The sequence below is a fragment of the Convolutriloba macropyga genome, chromosome 15, assembly GCF_964194025.1.
Source record: "Convolutriloba macropyga chromosome 15, txConMacr16.3, whole genome shotgun sequence".
NCBI lineage: Eukaryota > Metazoa > Xenacoelomorpha > Acoela > Convolutidae > Convolutriloba > Convolutriloba macropyga.
The window spans coordinates 9,166,326-9,183,398 of record NC_134482.1 but is presented as its reverse complement, the minus strand read 5'-3'; the positions used below and the strand labels follow the sequence as shown (position 1 = coordinate 9,183,398).

General features: G+C 39.0%; 1 protein-coding gene across 11 annotated transcripts in view; it reads right to left on the bottom strand.

The window, feature by feature from the left end:
• Nucleotides 1-17,073, bottom strand: part of LOC142354642 (neuropeptides capa receptor-like) — a 171,330-nt gene that overhangs the window by 73,739 nt on the left and 80,518 nt on the right. For 8 of the 11 annotated variants that reach the window (XM_075406981.1, XM_075406982.1, XM_075406983.1 and 5 more), the window contains 2 exons: nucleotides 13,821-14,134; nucleotides 9,417-9,467 (listed from right to left, as the gene is read on the bottom strand). In XM_075406981.1, coding sequence (XP_075263096.1) covers nucleotides 9,417-9,467; nucleotides 13,821-14,033 — 264 coding nt within the window. In that variant the 5' untranslated portion in view covers nucleotides 14,034-14,134. Of the gene's footprint in view, nucleotides 1-9,416; nucleotides 9,468-13,820; nucleotides 15,479-17,073 lie in introns of those variants that run through there. The other 3 variants (XM_075406978.1, XM_075406979.1, XM_075406980.1) reach the window with 3 other exon arrangements.

Below are 17,073 nucleotides of genomic sequence, written 5' to 3'. Positions count from 1 at the left end.
AACCTTGCCTCAAGCGTTACAAGACCATTATAAAAAAGGAATTTACGCATTACCGGGTCTGAGTTTCAACCCTAACGCTTTGAAAGTCCGAAAAACAGCGCAGTTCCAGTTGAGTCATTTCTTTCATGATAAGAACCGCCTAGTTATATGGCATGATGTAGTGAACAATTCGCTTTCACGTCATCGAAGCAACAACAATAAGCCTTTAACACCTTCACAGCTTATTGCAGTGCTTGAAAACTATCAGGAGCGCATAGAAGCTATAGTGTATTGCCCCAGAGAGGGAACTCCTGATATTTCTGATCAGCTCAAGCGTAGTACTCTAGTTACCATACACTTAGTGAAAGACATTGTGTCTACACGTAAACAGAAAGATCTTAGTTTACTCAAAGAGTACAGAGCATTACACCAAAGGCCTGCGCTTGAGCTGAAAACACTGACCATAGTCTTAACTCATAAGAACAACCTCCGGTCCTTGATAACACGGTCCCGACCGAAAAAACTTTCCAAGCGCCGTCGAAAAACGCTCCGCAACCGCCATGCGTACGAGGAGGCGGAACTTACTCAAGCCTTTAATAACCTAAATGTCTCTTAGTCTTGCGTTGTTGTGCGGGTTAGTTTGTGGTTGATTCCTTCCAATAGCGCTTTACTAAACGTTTCGCTCTCCCCATTTTGAGTTATTCACTACCGTCCGTTTTCCGCAGGTTACCTGGTTTCATTTTCCGTTTCCGTCCTCTTTGTTTCCGTGTCTTCTTGTTTCTTTCTATTCCCCGTTTATTTGTTGTATGATGTAGTATGTTGAGTTTTGCTGTAGTAGAATTTCTTTCTGCTAGTATGCTCGTTTGTTGTTTAGTCTCGTTCCTTGCTAGGGTGTGACTTAAGTTCATTCTAGAGTTACGGCTGGTTTGTTTCGTGACTTTCACCACACTTGTTTGCTAGCAATTTGTTGTAGCTTTATTAATTTTTGTAGTATGTACTTTTGTTGTCTGGGTATGGTGGTTTGCTAGGGTGTGGCTTAAGTTTGTTCTGGAGTTACGGCTAGTAAATTTCCTGACCCTTTCGACTTTTGGTTATACTACATCGTTGCCATAAATTGTTTCATGTTTTGATGCCGTTGATAAAACCCCATAATGTTTGTGCTAGTTTACCTGGCAGTAGCTCCTCTCCTTCTTTCTAGGGTGTGACTTAAGTTTATTCTGGAGTTACGGCTAGCTTGTTTGGTTGAGTTTGTTGCTGTGGTCTGCTAGCATCGATCTTCCCGCCTCCTCGCTTGTGGTTTCCGCCCCGCCCGTGCCGTTTCCCGTTTCGTCGCGCGCCATCCGCCCGAGGTTTCCGCCCCGCCCGTGCCGTTTTCCCTTTTCGTCGCGCGCCATCCGCCCGACGTTTCCGCCCCGCCTGTGCCGTTTTCCCGTTTCGTCGCGCGCCATCCGCCCGACGTTTCCGCCCCGCCCGTGCCGTTTTCCCGTTTCGTCGCGCGCCATTCGCCCGACGCTCCCGTTTGTCCGTCCGGTTTCCCGTTGCGTCGTGCGTTATTCGTTCGGCGTCTCTTCCCGTCCGTCCCGTCCCCCGTCCTGTCCCGTTTCGCGCTTCCTGCGCACCGTTCTTTCTTTCTTTCGCCGGGTACTATTGTACTCGACGAAAATCTTTGCTCTTTGGCGGTTTGCTAGGCAAATCGTCACACTAGGGTTCGGTATAACCCATTTGTGTTGTGCTGTTGCATGTGTGTGTACTCTATATTAGTACCAAATTAAACTTGTGGTTCCTGTTTTTCTTAAGATCATGACAACTTTACAGGACAAATTCAACAAACTTTACAGTGCGAGGGCAAAATTAGAGGCTGAACTTAATAACATCTATGGTGAAATTAACAATGCTGTTGATAAGCAAGACAGGAAAGTTAAGATCGAACGTCTGCTTGTGAAGTGCAAAGACGCTTTTATTAGAGTAGTTGATAAAAATGAAGAGCTCTTTGATCTGGCACAAAAGACTGAAAATCCAGATGCTGCTTGTAAGAACCTTGAAAAATGGTTAGAGACTGTAACAAAGAAAACTGATGAGTTCATTGCTGCTGCTCGAGGGTATATCAATTCGGTCCATGACAAAGAGACAGCAGAGCTGTATACCTCTCACCAATCAAGATCAGGTTCACATATGACTTTCTCAAAAAGATCAAGTCAGCGTCAACGAGACTTAGAACTATCTAGACTCAAAAGGGAGGAACTTGAGAAACAACATGAGGCAAAACTCCGCATTGCTAGACAACGTCTTGAAATTGAAAAACAAACGAAATTGCGGGAATTAGAAATTGAACAGCTTGAGGAAGATCATCGCAAGGAAGTAGCTGCTGCAGCCCTTGAGGAAATTGAGTTGATGACAAAATCATCAGCGGACGGGTCTGGTACAGGCAAAATGAGTGGGCTCTTTACGGAAAGAAGTTCAGTCAAGAGCAAGAAACTTGTTCAAGATTGGGTTAATTCGTCACCAGCCGGGAACATGGCAGATGTTGCAAACGAACCGAGTTTGCACTTTTCTGGTTCCATCGCCCAATCCAACCAAGCAATTGTCCGACCTTCTTCAGCTCAACTTCCAAACTCACACTTCAATCTCAATACACAGGGTCAAGTTGAGGCCAACATCAACCTCCCTGTCCATGAACCAAGTAGTGGAACCAATGTAACCAATGATGCACAGGTTGCGAACTTTGGTATGCCAACTCAACTAAACGCCCCAAACACAGCCTGACAACTGTCTCAAGCAACAATGCACTTCGATGGTTTACAGTTAGATCATCAATTCCCTCGCAGGTCGAGCATGCCGGGACAGTTGAATTTAGTCAGCCCTTCGCGTTCACTACCTTTAAACACACTTGTTAATGCTCCGCTAGCACTTAACCCGCAACAAGCACACGTAAATGTACCAGCCCCTCCATCCCCCGTTCTAAACCCCGCACCACCGCATTTTCCGTTAATCCCACCAGCATTCCGCTTTCCTCCTTCCCCGCCACAAGCACTCCCACTGCAAGCCACTAACCCCGTGGCGAATAATGTCAATCTGTTACCCCATTCTCCGCCTGCACCATTCATTTCCTCCGCAAACAATTTCGTACCTCAATTAAATCATCCAGCACCTCCACAAAGGAATTTTCAGCCCCAAAACTTTGTGCCCATAACCCACGCACCTCCTGCTCCTCCAGATCCAAATGTCTGGCGTTTTCCGGCAGCAGTCCCACCAAATGCATTACCACTTGTACGTACATCCGCAAATTTATACACCGCACAACCGGCCCCGTTAATCAACCCTCATATATCTACATCGCACCGCTCCCCTCATGCACAAGCAGCAGCAGGCGCTCAAAATTACGTAACATCAGACTTCATGCAAGCGAATCCATTTAGTTCTTCCACAGGTACCGCCCCCACCTTTGTCACTCCGATCATTCCGCCAACGTATGGAGCTACCGTTCCAAACCCGTTGTGTTGGGGTGGCCCGCCGCATCCCACATCTTCGGCTCCTTCTTTGGACTCTGCGGATTTGATAAAGCAGTTGGCGGACGCAATTACTTGTAAGAAGAACGATCCACTGCCCGAGTGGAAGTTGTCACAATACAATGGTGATCCCCTGCAGTGGCATGAATGGTTCGGACAATTTAAAAGCGCCATAGACGCACAGTCCTTGACTGATGATGTCAAGTTAACATACTTAAAAACTCTTGTAACTGGAAAAGCTAAAACCGCCATCGCTGAGTTCGCATACTGTGGTGTAATGTATAAGGATGCACTTAAGACACTCGAACGTAAATTTGGCCAACCACAGGCAGTAGTCAGTGCACACTTAGAAAAACTCAGCTCTTTTCCACCACTAAAGATGCACAATAGTGATAACATCATAAACTATTCTGCAACAATTTCAAGTCTTGTTGGGGTCTTTAAATCACTTTCATATGACGCAGACCTTAAGAGTGCCTCACTCCTCAACACGGCTGTGCAAAAATTGCCGCCCAATCTGAAAGAGTCTTGGTCACTCCTCACCGTGAAGAAACATTGGGTTAAGCCAACACTCCTCGACTTCAACGATTGGTTGAAGGAGAAGGCCGAGGCACATGATTTAATGAAACAAACTTCGTCGAAAGCAAGAACTTAGGATAACACCAACTCAGTAGTAAAGACCAAAGTTGCCTCAAGAACTTTTGCTGCTAATACACAAACTAAGGGCACTCAGAGACCAGCCTCAACATCGGCAACGCCTGCAACCCCTCGCTGCATTGTGTGTAAAGGTATCCACCGCATCTGGGAGTGTAGGGTATTTAAAGAAAAGTCTCCCACTCAGCGAGCAAAGGTAGTGGCTGAAGCAAAACTGTGTTTCTCATGTTTGAGAGAAAAGCACATGTTCAGGCAATGCCCAAATCCCAGAAAATGCAGGAAGGACGGTTGCAACAGCTCCCATAACACACTTCTCCATGGAGCTGAGAGAGTTTATCCATCAAAATCCCCTTCAAACGGCAACAACAGTAACTCTAATGCTGGCGCAAATCAAAGTAAACTTCCTAGTGTCCAATCATCGAGTAAGACCACAACTTTGTCATCTGTGAGTAATGTGAAAGGCCTCCTCCAGGTGACTGAATTACAGTTAAAGAGCCCTTCCGGTAAAGACACCACGGCTTTAGTTTTGTGCGACACCGCTTGCAGTAACTCTTGGGTGTCCAATGATCTTGCAAATAGACTTGGTTTGCACGGTACAGCTTTGAAACTGACAGTCAAGGGTATAAATACCGAGGAGGTTGTAGACACTAAGTTAGTTGAACTAATTGTAACACCACGCGACAACCAAGCATTTGAACCATTTAAAGTAAGCCCTTACGTCAAGGAAAATTTGAATGTAGGCGCCGATGTCATTAACATTAAAGCACTTCAGGAGACATACCCGCACCTGGCAGTTCTAGACCCAGTTACATATTGCTACGGAAACATCGAGATGATACTTGGACAGGATGTGTATCATGCCATCCGCCTGTTAGAGTACTTCGCTGCCGATGAGAAGTCCTCGCCCTTCGCTGTTCGCTTGCCCATAGGTTGGGTTCTAAGCCGCCCTCTACCGTCGTCTTCAGGTTTAGTATCGACTTGTTTCAAAGCCAATATGGAGCAGGATTTTGAACTCGCTAGTCAGGTAAAATCTTGGTACGACATGGAGTCGTACGGCGCACTTAAGCAAGTAGACCCACGATCCGCCTCGGATGCACGTGCGCATGAAATTCTTGAAAACACCACCGTGCATAATGGAAAAAGGTACGATGTCGGAAGGCTATGGGCTGAAGATAACATCGAACTGCCCAACAATTATTTCTCAGCGCTTGTTCAATTAAAGTCTTTGGAAAAGCGGCTAACGAAAGATCAGACATTAAGGGAAAAGTACTCGAATACCATCAGAGAGGACTTAGACAAAGGCTACGTAGTAAGGGTCAAAGATGCTCATAAGGTGGAAAGTCGCTCGGAACGAGATTGGTACCTACCACACCATCCGGTTGTTAACCCGAACAAGCCGGGCAAGGTTCGTAGGGTACTAAACGGAGCAGCAAAATTCCACGGCGCATCTCTCAATAAGTCATTACTCACCGGACCTGACCTACTGCAAAACCTAATCTATGTACTCCTACGGTTCAGACAACATCCATTTGCCGTATCCGCCGACATCGAGGGAATGTTCCTCCAAGTTGGAGTGTTACCATGTGATCAGCCATCATTGCGCTTTTTGTGGCGGGAGGACCCCACATCAAATGTTGTGGTACACCAGTATACGCGCCACATCTTTGGGGCAAAAGATTCGCCCACCTGCGCCAACTACGCACTTCAGCGCACGGCACGCGATAATGCTAAGGAGTACCCAGAAGCTGCGAAAGCCGTCCTTGAGAACTTCTACATGGACGATTACTTGGACTCAATGGAATCCCCCGAGAGGGCCCTCATTAGGTCGAAGGAATTGGTACATCTTCTCCATCTAGGTGGGTTCAAGCTTACTAAGTTTGTAAGCAATGTACCAGATCTGGCTGACCGAATTGATGGGTCTGCTCAATCCACTGAACCGAAGGTCATCGTTTCATCCAAGGAGGAATCAATGCAGGTGCTTGGGCTTAAGTGGGATCACAACAACGATACTCTGGTTGTGAGTAGGGGTACTAACAGCACCATCACTAAAAGTTTAACACAGCGCTTGGTCTTAAGTCTTGTGTCAAAGGTCTACGACCCAATTGGTCTTGTCGCACCGTTCACTATTGGTGCTAGGTTAATCTTGAAAGACATTTGGCGTGTCAATGGACAAAGTTGGGATGACGAGTTACCTAAAGACACAGTTGACAGATTCCTTGCCTGGTGTGTTGAACTGCCGCGGTTAGCTGAGATTACTATACCGAGAAGTTTCTTTTCAGGACCATTCCAACATCTTGAACTCCACATGTTTGGTGATAGCTCGCAAGACGTATTCAGTGCAGTAGGATTTCTTAGGGCTCAAGTAACTTGCTCCTCCGGGGAGATTATAACAGAGCTGGCGTTTGTCTTGGGCAAGGCCCGTGTGGCACCTATGAAGGTAATGACAGTTCCTAAGTTGGAATTGCAAGCCGCTCTCCTCGCTGCCCGTTTAAAAAGGGAAATCTGTCGAGCATTAACGGTTACTGTGGACAAAGTCTTTATGTGGACAGATAGTACCATCGTCTTGCAGTGGATAAACTCAACGAACAAACACCCCATCTTCATTGCAAATCGTGTTAGTGAAATCCTGGAGAACACCAGCGTTGACCAATGGAACCACGTCGCCACTTGTGATAATACGGCAGATGCTGGCACGCGTGGCATGTCCGCTGAAGTTTTGCAATCAAGTAGCTGGGTGAGGGGTCCTGACTTCTTGAGAACTAAGCAATTCCCTTTTGTACCAAATACCGACGTCGTTGACAACATCAAGCTCGGCGTTGTAACTAAGGAACAAGATGATGACTCCATCTCATCTCTAGCCGCATCCGTAACCAAGCCCCCTAAGGAACAAAGCATCAATCTAATCCCGTTTGATCAGTTCAGTTCTTATCAAAAGTTACTTCGTGTCACCGCATATGTGCTCCGTCTTTTACCATCTCATGGAAGTTACCGTACCGTAGACGGCAGCATAGCCAACCCTGTTGAGCTTGACGAAGCCGAGCGTCATCTCCAGTACTTGGTTCAGGGAGAGTCCTTTAATACTGAAAGAAAGGATCTTCTTGACAACAAATCCTTTAAGAAGAGCAGCCGCATTGCTCAGTTCACTCCGTTTATTGGGCCTCATGGTCTCATCCGTTCTTCTGGTCGACTCCGACGGCTAGTGGAAATTGACTTTGACACTAAGCATCCTATCGTGCTGGATGCGCGTCATACTTTTGTTAAACTGTTTCTGCGGCATACTCATTTGAAAAACCATCACCAGGGCATCGATTACTTACGGTCAAAGGTACAGGAACGTTATGCCATCCTTAAACTACGTTCCACACTGCGTTCCATCAAATCAAACTGCGTCTTGTGTAGAAAGTTCCGTGCAGCAACCATTCAACCTATCATGGCAGACCTCCCAAAGGAGAGACTCGCATACCAGTCTCCTCCCTTTACCAACACCGGGGTTGATTACTTCGGCCCATTCTACGTCACAGTTCGTCGGACTACCGAGAAGAGGTGGGGATTTCTCTTCACTTGTCTCACTACTCGTGCTGTCCATGTTGAAGTTGTCCCGTCCATGGACACTAGTTCTTGTGTAATGGGAGTGGAGCGGTTCGTCTCCCGTCGGGGTACTCCTGCTATGATTTGGTCGGATAATGGTACGAACTTCATTGGAGCGGAGAAAGAGCTCCGTGAATGTGTGGAAAAATGGAATACGCTTAACATTGCCACCGAACTTGCACATAAGGGCATTAAGTGGAGGTTCAACCCACCCAGTGCGCCACACCAAGGTGGCATCTGGGAGAGGTTAGTTCGGAGTTTTAAAAGAGTACTGTACACTATCCTCGGTACGCGTCGCCTCACAGATGAGATGTTGAACACTACCTTTTGTCTGGTCGAATACGCACTAAACTCACGTCCTTTAACGCCCGTAAGCGCCGACCCGTCCGACCTAGGCGCTATAACACCTAATCATTTTCTACTCGGTAACCAAGCAACCAGAATTCCGTCTATCGTTGGCGTCGACGAGTTCGATCATCGTAAGCGATACGCCCGTGCACAGTCATACGCCAATGCAATTTGGGCACGTTGGCTCAAGGAGTATGTACCTGCGTTGAACCGTAGATCTAAGTGGCAGACGCCTGCCGAGCAGCACCTCAAGGTCGGTGATTTAGTTTGGATCGTTGAAGAAAGCAACCCTAGGGGTTACTATCCAACCGCTCGGATTGAGGAACTTCGGTACGGCTCCGACAGCGTCGCCCGCTCCGCCGCCTTACGCACGTCATCCGGATCGCTCGTCCGCCCACTCGTTAAGCTTGTGCCAATCTTCCCAACATTTTCTTCCGGGCCGGAGGATGTTACCGAGTAAACTAAATGAACAATGCGCTATTTAAATAAAGCAGCGAGAAATCTATCCAGCGAGAAAACTATTACGTAATCTCTTAACCATGTAAGCCTTATAAAAAGATTAAATGCACACAAAATACGTTCTATTTGGCATAGAAAGCTCGGAAAAAGTTCGTTAAACATAATTTTCGTTGAGCCTACTAATATACTGAATCGATTGCGCTCTTTTTAGGCTTAATATTTTTATGTTTCGAAAACGTATCGGTGACCAATCTGAGTCGAAAATCGACTCAGACAAAATACCTGCTAAAAAAGATCGAGCTAGATTTGCCGGGCCATTGAGAGGGGCCGTTGGCCTTTATGCGTTGTTGAATACAGTTGCCTTCTTGCAAAAAACGTTGCTATCTTCGATTATAGAGATGAATTGAACTTACTACGATTGTCTGAATTTATCAGCTATACAACTACTATTTATTGATTGCAATAATTAACACTTAAGTTTCTTCAGGGTGTGTGTGTGTGTGTTGACATAAAATGGCGGCTCTCTGATTACTTTTAAAAGAGAAAATCTGATATAACGGGCACTATGATTATTGACAACATTGAATAAGATAGATATACGTGAAATATTTCATCGCAAGCTACGTCATGAAACAGCAAATTCTATACCAACAAACAATACAATGAAAGTAGTGAACTAAACAAACTAATTAACCAATCATTCTATTATTCTTCAACATATTGGTTAGTTATAGTAAAGAAATTTCTAGAACTCATTACCAAATAGGCAGTTATCACCACAATAACTATATTCAAAACGATTACAAAGTCTAGAAATGATTGTTTAGAAACAGCAAATAATTAAGTTCGAAGTAAAGAGAGAAAGTTGAATTGATTATTTACTTGTTTACTTGTTTGTTTGTTTGTAGTTACCTGTTGGAAGTTGATGCCGATCTTAAAACGAAAACAAACATAAACATGTTAATCCATGAAGGTTTCAAAGGCACATAAAATTTTCCAACTAGTGGAAATGAAATTAAACTATTTGAAACTCAGATAGAAACCATAGTTAAAAAGTTTAACCTAAAAGTAGTGTTAATTTTTTTGTTTTAATTGTTTTATTCTGTTTCAAATTAGTTTCGCATGTTTTTTTTCGTATATTTCTAGGAACTATAACAGAGGATACATTTAGAATAGACTAAACAGTGAAACAAAATTTGTTATGCATAATAAAAATAATTCTATATTTTTAAAGACATTTCTGAAATAAAGACATTAAGAACGCGACCACTTTAAATTTAAACCAATTTTTTCAAAGTCAACCATGAGCATTAGTGACATACTGTTATTCCAACTGTAAACGTTCTCCAAGATGCATAACGTTGTCCAATTTTATTTTCTGTTCAGTCATATTTCAGATACTTTTTCTATTTAAGAGAAATATACTTGATATTGTTGAAAAAACCATAGCATTTCTTTAGACAAAACAACGTTAAGCCGCTGAATTTACATTTTTATTGTCAGGGTTTTTAAAGATACAATCAAAACCCTAAAGGCCGAATAGTTGCACAAAATCTCCTTAAACTACTAATTATCGGTTATGGAAACAAACTGAAACTTTGAATTTGAACAAAAAACGGTTTTTTTTAAATTGATTCGGATTTAAATCTCCTACTTAATCCGGAAATCAAAATAATTATCATGGGAACTATATTTTTTTGCTTCTTTTTTCGAAAAATATTTTAGACACTTAGAACTCAAAGCTTTTTCAAGATAGATCTATATAGTTAGATGGGTTACTAAAGGCGCAAATCATAAAACTTTTTTTTAATACAACAAATGACATTAAATGTCTCTGATGAGAGATTTGTTCATTTTCAAAAATTTGTCCTTTTCCGGTCCATTTTGAACCACTAATTTATAGTTTTTGCTGTTGATTGGTTAATTTTTTGCTTGGTTTAGATTCAATCAATTATAACAAAAAAATATTCGAAAACCGTACTCCTTTTTCATAAAATACCTCTTCTTAAAAAACCACAAACAGATTGATTTCTTTCCGCTTTCAAAAAGTTTTCAAGTTTTTCAAGGAGTTAAATAGCCGAAAAAAAAGTAAAAAAAGAAGGCTCGTTAATGTGCGTTTATCTACATTTTTGACATAACTGTCAATCAAACGAAGAGATAATCAAAAGAAAACTTTGAGTTCAAAAAAATCGTTACGCAAACTACCAAATGAATTACATAATGCCATGCATCAATACAGCGCTCATGAGATCTCACACCATTAATAAGATTATGGGAGAAAAAATATCAAAAAATTAAGCGAAAAGAAAAAAAAATATTTTTTACGCCAAAAATCCAATATCTTAACTCAAAAGCACCTAGTAATAACGTAAAAAATACAATCCGAAAAAAATAAAAACTACACAAATTTACTTTTCCGTTATTACAAAGCAGATGGGACTTTATCTTATTAAGATTAGGTGATAAGTTGACAAAAAGCAGCAATAATAAGGGGGAATTCAAAAATCAAGCATTATTTTTTAAACCAAACATATACAAACGACGTAAAAATCATCAGCTTTTCACAAAAATTTCTGAATAAATTTACAAAAAAATCATTTTGAAATCAACAGCATCTGTCTTTGGTTAAATTAAGCCATAAAAACGAACTGAAGATAAAAACAATTTGCGAAAACACGAATTTTCGAAGCCATTAAAAACTTTTGCTGTTATCTGAACTTTATGCTTTTTTATTTCGAATGCTAATTAAATAACATCAGTTAAAACTAAACCGAAAAAAAAGGTTTAAGTGGGCTTGATTTCAATATCATTGGGATCTGTTATTACGCGAATGTGCTTAAAGACGAGAAAAAGGAATGCAAATGCTGACCACTAACAAAACTTTTACAAAAATGCATATTGTTCATTAAAAAAACAATGTTTTTTCAATAGCTATTTTGACATTCGAATTACAGGGAAGTGGTTCGGGCCTCTCAATGATGAGAATTAGATACAAGTTGACATCAGAAACAAAAAAAAATAAAAAAAAAACGTTTGAAAGCAAATAAAATCATAAACTAACAGGCTATTTGCTTTAACTTAATGCATTGAGTAACTTCATTTGTTCAACACTCAATTAGAAGCTATGAGACCTCTCAGTTCTTTACGACTACATAAAAAATAAAAAACAGGCAAAACAGCAAAACGAAAAAAAAATTGAGAGAAAAGTGTCGAAGCCACTAAAAATGAATATTCTTTAAAAAATTTTTCGTTTTCAAATAACTTTTAAACGACAATTGAATTCTTTTTTGTCGCAGTATCACTTCAAGAAACTAACAAGTTTGAACAGATATATTAAAACCACGAAATTTTTGAGAAAACCCGTAGTATCAAAGTCATTAAATATAGTAGCTTTTAAGTATTTTAAGTTATGTTATGTTAAGTTAAGTTATGTTAAAATATTTTTAGTTATGCTTCGATGAGAAAGAAAAACTTGAATCATTTATAAATCATCAATAAGTCATCAAACGAAACTGCCTCACTATGATATTGACAGCAAATACGGGCAAAAACCAAAAAATCAAAAGAAATGTTTGAGAGGAAAGTGTCGAAACCAAAAAACTTATACTTTTTTCTCAGCAAAATTAATCAATGATCTTTTGAAAGTCTTCCTTATGCCAATGGGAGCTGTCAATAACATGATAATGTGATAAGAACTCAAAAAGGTCCAAAATTATGAAAGCAAAACCAGAAATAAAAAAAATTGAAAATGTTGTGGCAACCAAGTCATAAAGAAAATAGTTAGAAGATAAAACCGCTAACCAGATTACTCTTGATTGCAGAAGAAAAGAAGTGGGTCCTGTCAATAGTGAGTCCGACTTACAGCTCAGAGAAACAATTTTAAGATCAATTGATGTCAAAAATTGTTTTTTTTGGAAATTTTTTTTATGTCTTAACAGCCATTAGCTGTCCACTCAAATTACTACAGAGATTCGCTTACCGCTCTGCTGGAAACCTGTTGCACTTCTAGTCAACGAGTCTGTGTCATAGGGCTAAAAATATTAACTCTCCAAAAGAAAAAAATTAAATAAAATTTTGAAAACTCAGAGTCGGAGCCATAAAAAAATGTACAATTCCTTTAAAACAAATTATTTGTTTGTTGGGCATCTTTTGACTCTAACTGAGGTTCGCCATGAACAGAATATGGTTTTGAAAAGTAACTAGTCTCTAAGTGGCTTGAAATTTTTTTTAAAATTTGAAATGGTTTTTAAAATATCAGCTCTCAAATAGAAATCGAATTTTTTTAATTGTAAACTTCCCTATGAGACAAAAACTACCATTTTTACGGCCTTTCATCTGTTAGAAACACAAGATTGTTTCATTTGTAGCATAAAATCAGATTTTAAGTTGATATTTTCAAAGAAAAAATACTAATTTGAACAAAAAATGATCAAAATCATGCCGAACCTTACGTGTTCACACAAAATTTAAACCTCGATAACTACTCAAAAAACAAAAAAATCAAAAACTCTTTTTAATTCCGAACTCTGCTTTGGACAAGTTTTTTAATGATACCACTCACATTTCCCTACGATGAATATATCGATGGGCCAAAATTGTCTGAAAAAAATCCATTTGAGTATATAGTTCCCCACCTCTACAAGTGGGGTCGGAACATGAGGGTCAACTATAACCTCAGTAGATAGCTAAGGCAAAATTTTTTGTCTCATAGAATGCCATGCACGCTTTTTCTTTTTTTCACTTTGTATTAGTAAGTCACTGAGCAGTGTTAGCAAGATATCTGGATTACCTTTTAAGTCACATAACTTTGTGATCACATAAAACTTTTTGTATAACTCATAACATCTTTTTCTAGCGTTACGATGAAAATCATATTCTTTGCATATGACAACCGCTAAACTTTCTTCTGGCAAATTAAACCCACTTTTTTATTACATTTAACCTAAGGCTTAAATACAATTAACCAAAGAAGTCTGTATTTGAGTATTTTCCACTGTTTGCAAGTAGGCATTTTATTTTTCTTTTTTTTTTCGAGACAGACGGTTTCTACTTTTCTTACTGGTCTATATTTGCTAAGTTAACGTTAGGTTTTCTTTCTATAGCTTTTCTTTCTGTAGTTTTTAGCGCTACAAGTGTTTTGCAACAAATTTTGTTTCACTGTTAGGAGAAAGTGAAGAGCAATTAAATCTATTCGTATTTTAAAATGATACCTAACTTACAAAACTCTTTCAAATTATTATCATTATTATTATTTAACAATTGAGACACAGAGTAGAATATACTGACCTGGGTTAAGTCGAAAAGGGCCGAAAGCAAGTCACAAAGTGCCAAGTTGAACACAAAATAATTTCCGACATTTTGAAGGTATCTGAATTTGACTATGGCCACGCAAACCATGAAATTGGCAACCATTCCTGCCACGGTTATGATCAACCGAAGACATGAAATGGACAAAATTAACCACTCGGGAGCCGAGAACTCAGAGTTCGTGGAGTTCATTGTCGGCAGCCAATCAGAATTGTTCTCTGATTGTGACGAAAGCTGTGACGTAGGGTCTGAGTCGTCACCTGTGGTCAATTCGGGGATTTGAAGAAGAATGACTAGAAAAAAGGGAATCATTACTGGGGAAATATGGGGAAATATTGAATATTGGTTTAACTTCATATTGCTTAACATATATTCACAAATATGATACGCGAGAAATAATTAATTAGGAAACGACTGACTTCAATCCATCGATACTTAATAAAAAAATTAAATAAATCTTAAAAAAAATTCAATTTGTCAGGATATTTCTGAAAAAGGGCTAAAAATTTTTTAAAATTAATTTCTTGAAAATAAACAAAATTTAGTGCGATTTGAAACAAAGACGATAAAAAATAAACCAAAAAATTGGGGATAAATTATTGATCAATCTACTTTTTATGGAGGAGACATATAATAAAACAATATCGCGTGTTTAAATAATAATTGAATGAATAGCGCCTTCACTTTTGAATTTGCTTTGAAGTTTCGGCGCTTATTATAGCAAAAAACAACATGCAAGAATATTTATGAAAAAATGGAATAATATCAATTAAATCGCGTGAACGGCTGAAGGTGAATTGTGAACTAATTACAGGTAATGAGGAGTGATTGACCTTTCAAGTCACTCGCTTAAGCCAAAGGTGACAAAATTTGAAATTGATAGGAGTTATATTTGTTATTAAAACCGCAGCTATGTTTAATAACACAAGTTTATAACTTGTACATAACCAGATATTCTATCCGTTTAACTTTTGCTGATAAGATTAAACTTAAGTGAGATCAAATAAGCAAATCTGCTCTTAAGTAGTTATACTTCGAATTAATTTAGTTGAGTAAACTCGAGGAAAGTTTAGTTTTATTTATATACTAATTTCGCGACGTTCGAGGTACCAAAATTGAAAGAAACAAAAACGGAGACAAAAACTCCTCATATATTTATCGGGGCGGTAAAAAGTGTAATTATCAGACGTGTTAATTTCACAAAGAAACGGCGAGTATAAGGGAAAATTTTTTCATAGGATAACTTTTATAAACGGGGAATTGGGCTCAAAATTAAAGATGGAAAATTCTACATAAGGTTAAATAATCGGACGGCAAAGAGGAAAAAATTTTTAATAAGGGGATATTTTTTAATGAGGGAGAAAAATAAGATTTTTGTGTTTAAAAAGAAGCCGATTTAGGATTCAAAATTAAGTTAAGTTGAGTTTTAGGCTTGTTGTGACATGAAAAGCCGATATAATCATAACAAGATAAGGGATAATAAATGAGTAATCTCTAAAAAAATGGTATAAAAAGAAACTTTAGTTAAAGTTTTGCTCCAAAACGCGTGGCCAATAGTCGTAAAAATGGGTTGGCATTTTAAGAAAACAATTTTGGTACAAAAGCTGTTTGAAAGAATCGTATATTATTTGGACGAACGCTATTGGTTGAAAAATAGGCATTATTTTCCCAATTTTTCGCCTTGCTTCCAACCATAAAATATTGTTAACTATTTAAAACAACGGAATTGTAGAAGACTATTATACTACACATAGCCTTAGTACGTTATACTGGAACTCCAAAATCGTCAATTAGACAATCTTACAGGAAATTATTATTGGTGACAAAACGGAAATGGGGTCTAAAGTTTTAAACTAGTAACTCTCAGTTTACAGAACTAGACCAAATTTTCATATCAATTTTCCATGAATTAGGGTCAAAATTTCAATTACACTTGAATTAAGTTCGATTAAACGGATGAGGATCGTTTACCGTGAACAAGTTTTTGTGGGTATTGGTATGCGTGAACAAACTACTGTCTTTTTATCTAGTGATTGATAATGATAATTGTCTCAATGGTGGTTTCCAATAAAGGCGGAGAACAGTTATTGATCAGTCATTGAAATCAATTTATGCAATTATTATGACAGAAAAATGTAAATAGTAAATAGGCGTCTTCTGAATGGAGGGGAGGGGAGGTGAGGGGGGGGGGGGGGGGTGGTACGTGGAGACAGATTACAGATTTCTCCAGCATTAAGCGTAATAATGTAAAGTCCACAAAGGGCTTCGAATAGCTTTTGAAAACAACTTTGTAAATTTGAATAGTAAAAAACAGCAGGTGTGTTTTACAAAACTGAGAAGAAATTTTTAGCCGAGGTGCCTTGGTTATTTGAATTCACAAAAATGAAGAGAACTGGGGTTGTTGACAGAATTTTGAAAAGTTTTATAAATTTTTGAAATAAATTAAAAAGTTCTCTAACCTACATATTCAAGTGAAAATGAAACAACTGTCAATCAAAAGACAAAAAATTTTAGATGTGACGTATTTTTTAAATAATTGTGCCTCACATGAACACTTAATTTTGCCACTTAAAAACAGTAAAGATTTCATTGCATTTGTTTTAAAAATGTAAACATTTATTCAATGGTACACAGCATTGGGTACAAATTGAGCACAAAACTGGGATGAAAATAAGTCACAGCATATTAATTTTAAATAGAATAAAAAATATTGATTAACGTTTGACTACATTCGAAGATAACAAAAAACATACCCAGCAGATTGCCGGAAAATAGCAGCTGTTGATTCCAATAAGCATGATTGGGATGAAAAGAATAGATATTGAAAAAAAAACGATTTTTGAACAAAAACATTTTTTAAGTCCGATTTATTTTGATGGCCATTCGTAGTTGAACATACTGCTGTTTCTTAGAGAGAGGCTACAGGGGCCACTATCAATACCAATAAGCATTAGAGAGAGGTAACTAATACTTATAGGAACGACGTTCAAATAGCGGGCATCTAAAATTGGGCTTTATGGGTTTATCCCGCTTCTATTTCTGACTTCAATTTTTATACTGACTCTGTTCATTTTGAATTGCTTTGCTGAGCAACTCATGTTAAAAATCAATTTTAGCAGAATGAGCGAAGAGAGAAACTAGCATAGAGAAGTCAATAAGATTTCACGCAAAATGTTGAAAAAGCTGCAAGAATTAGGTAAAGCGAAACATTTTTTTGATCGACGAAGTAAAA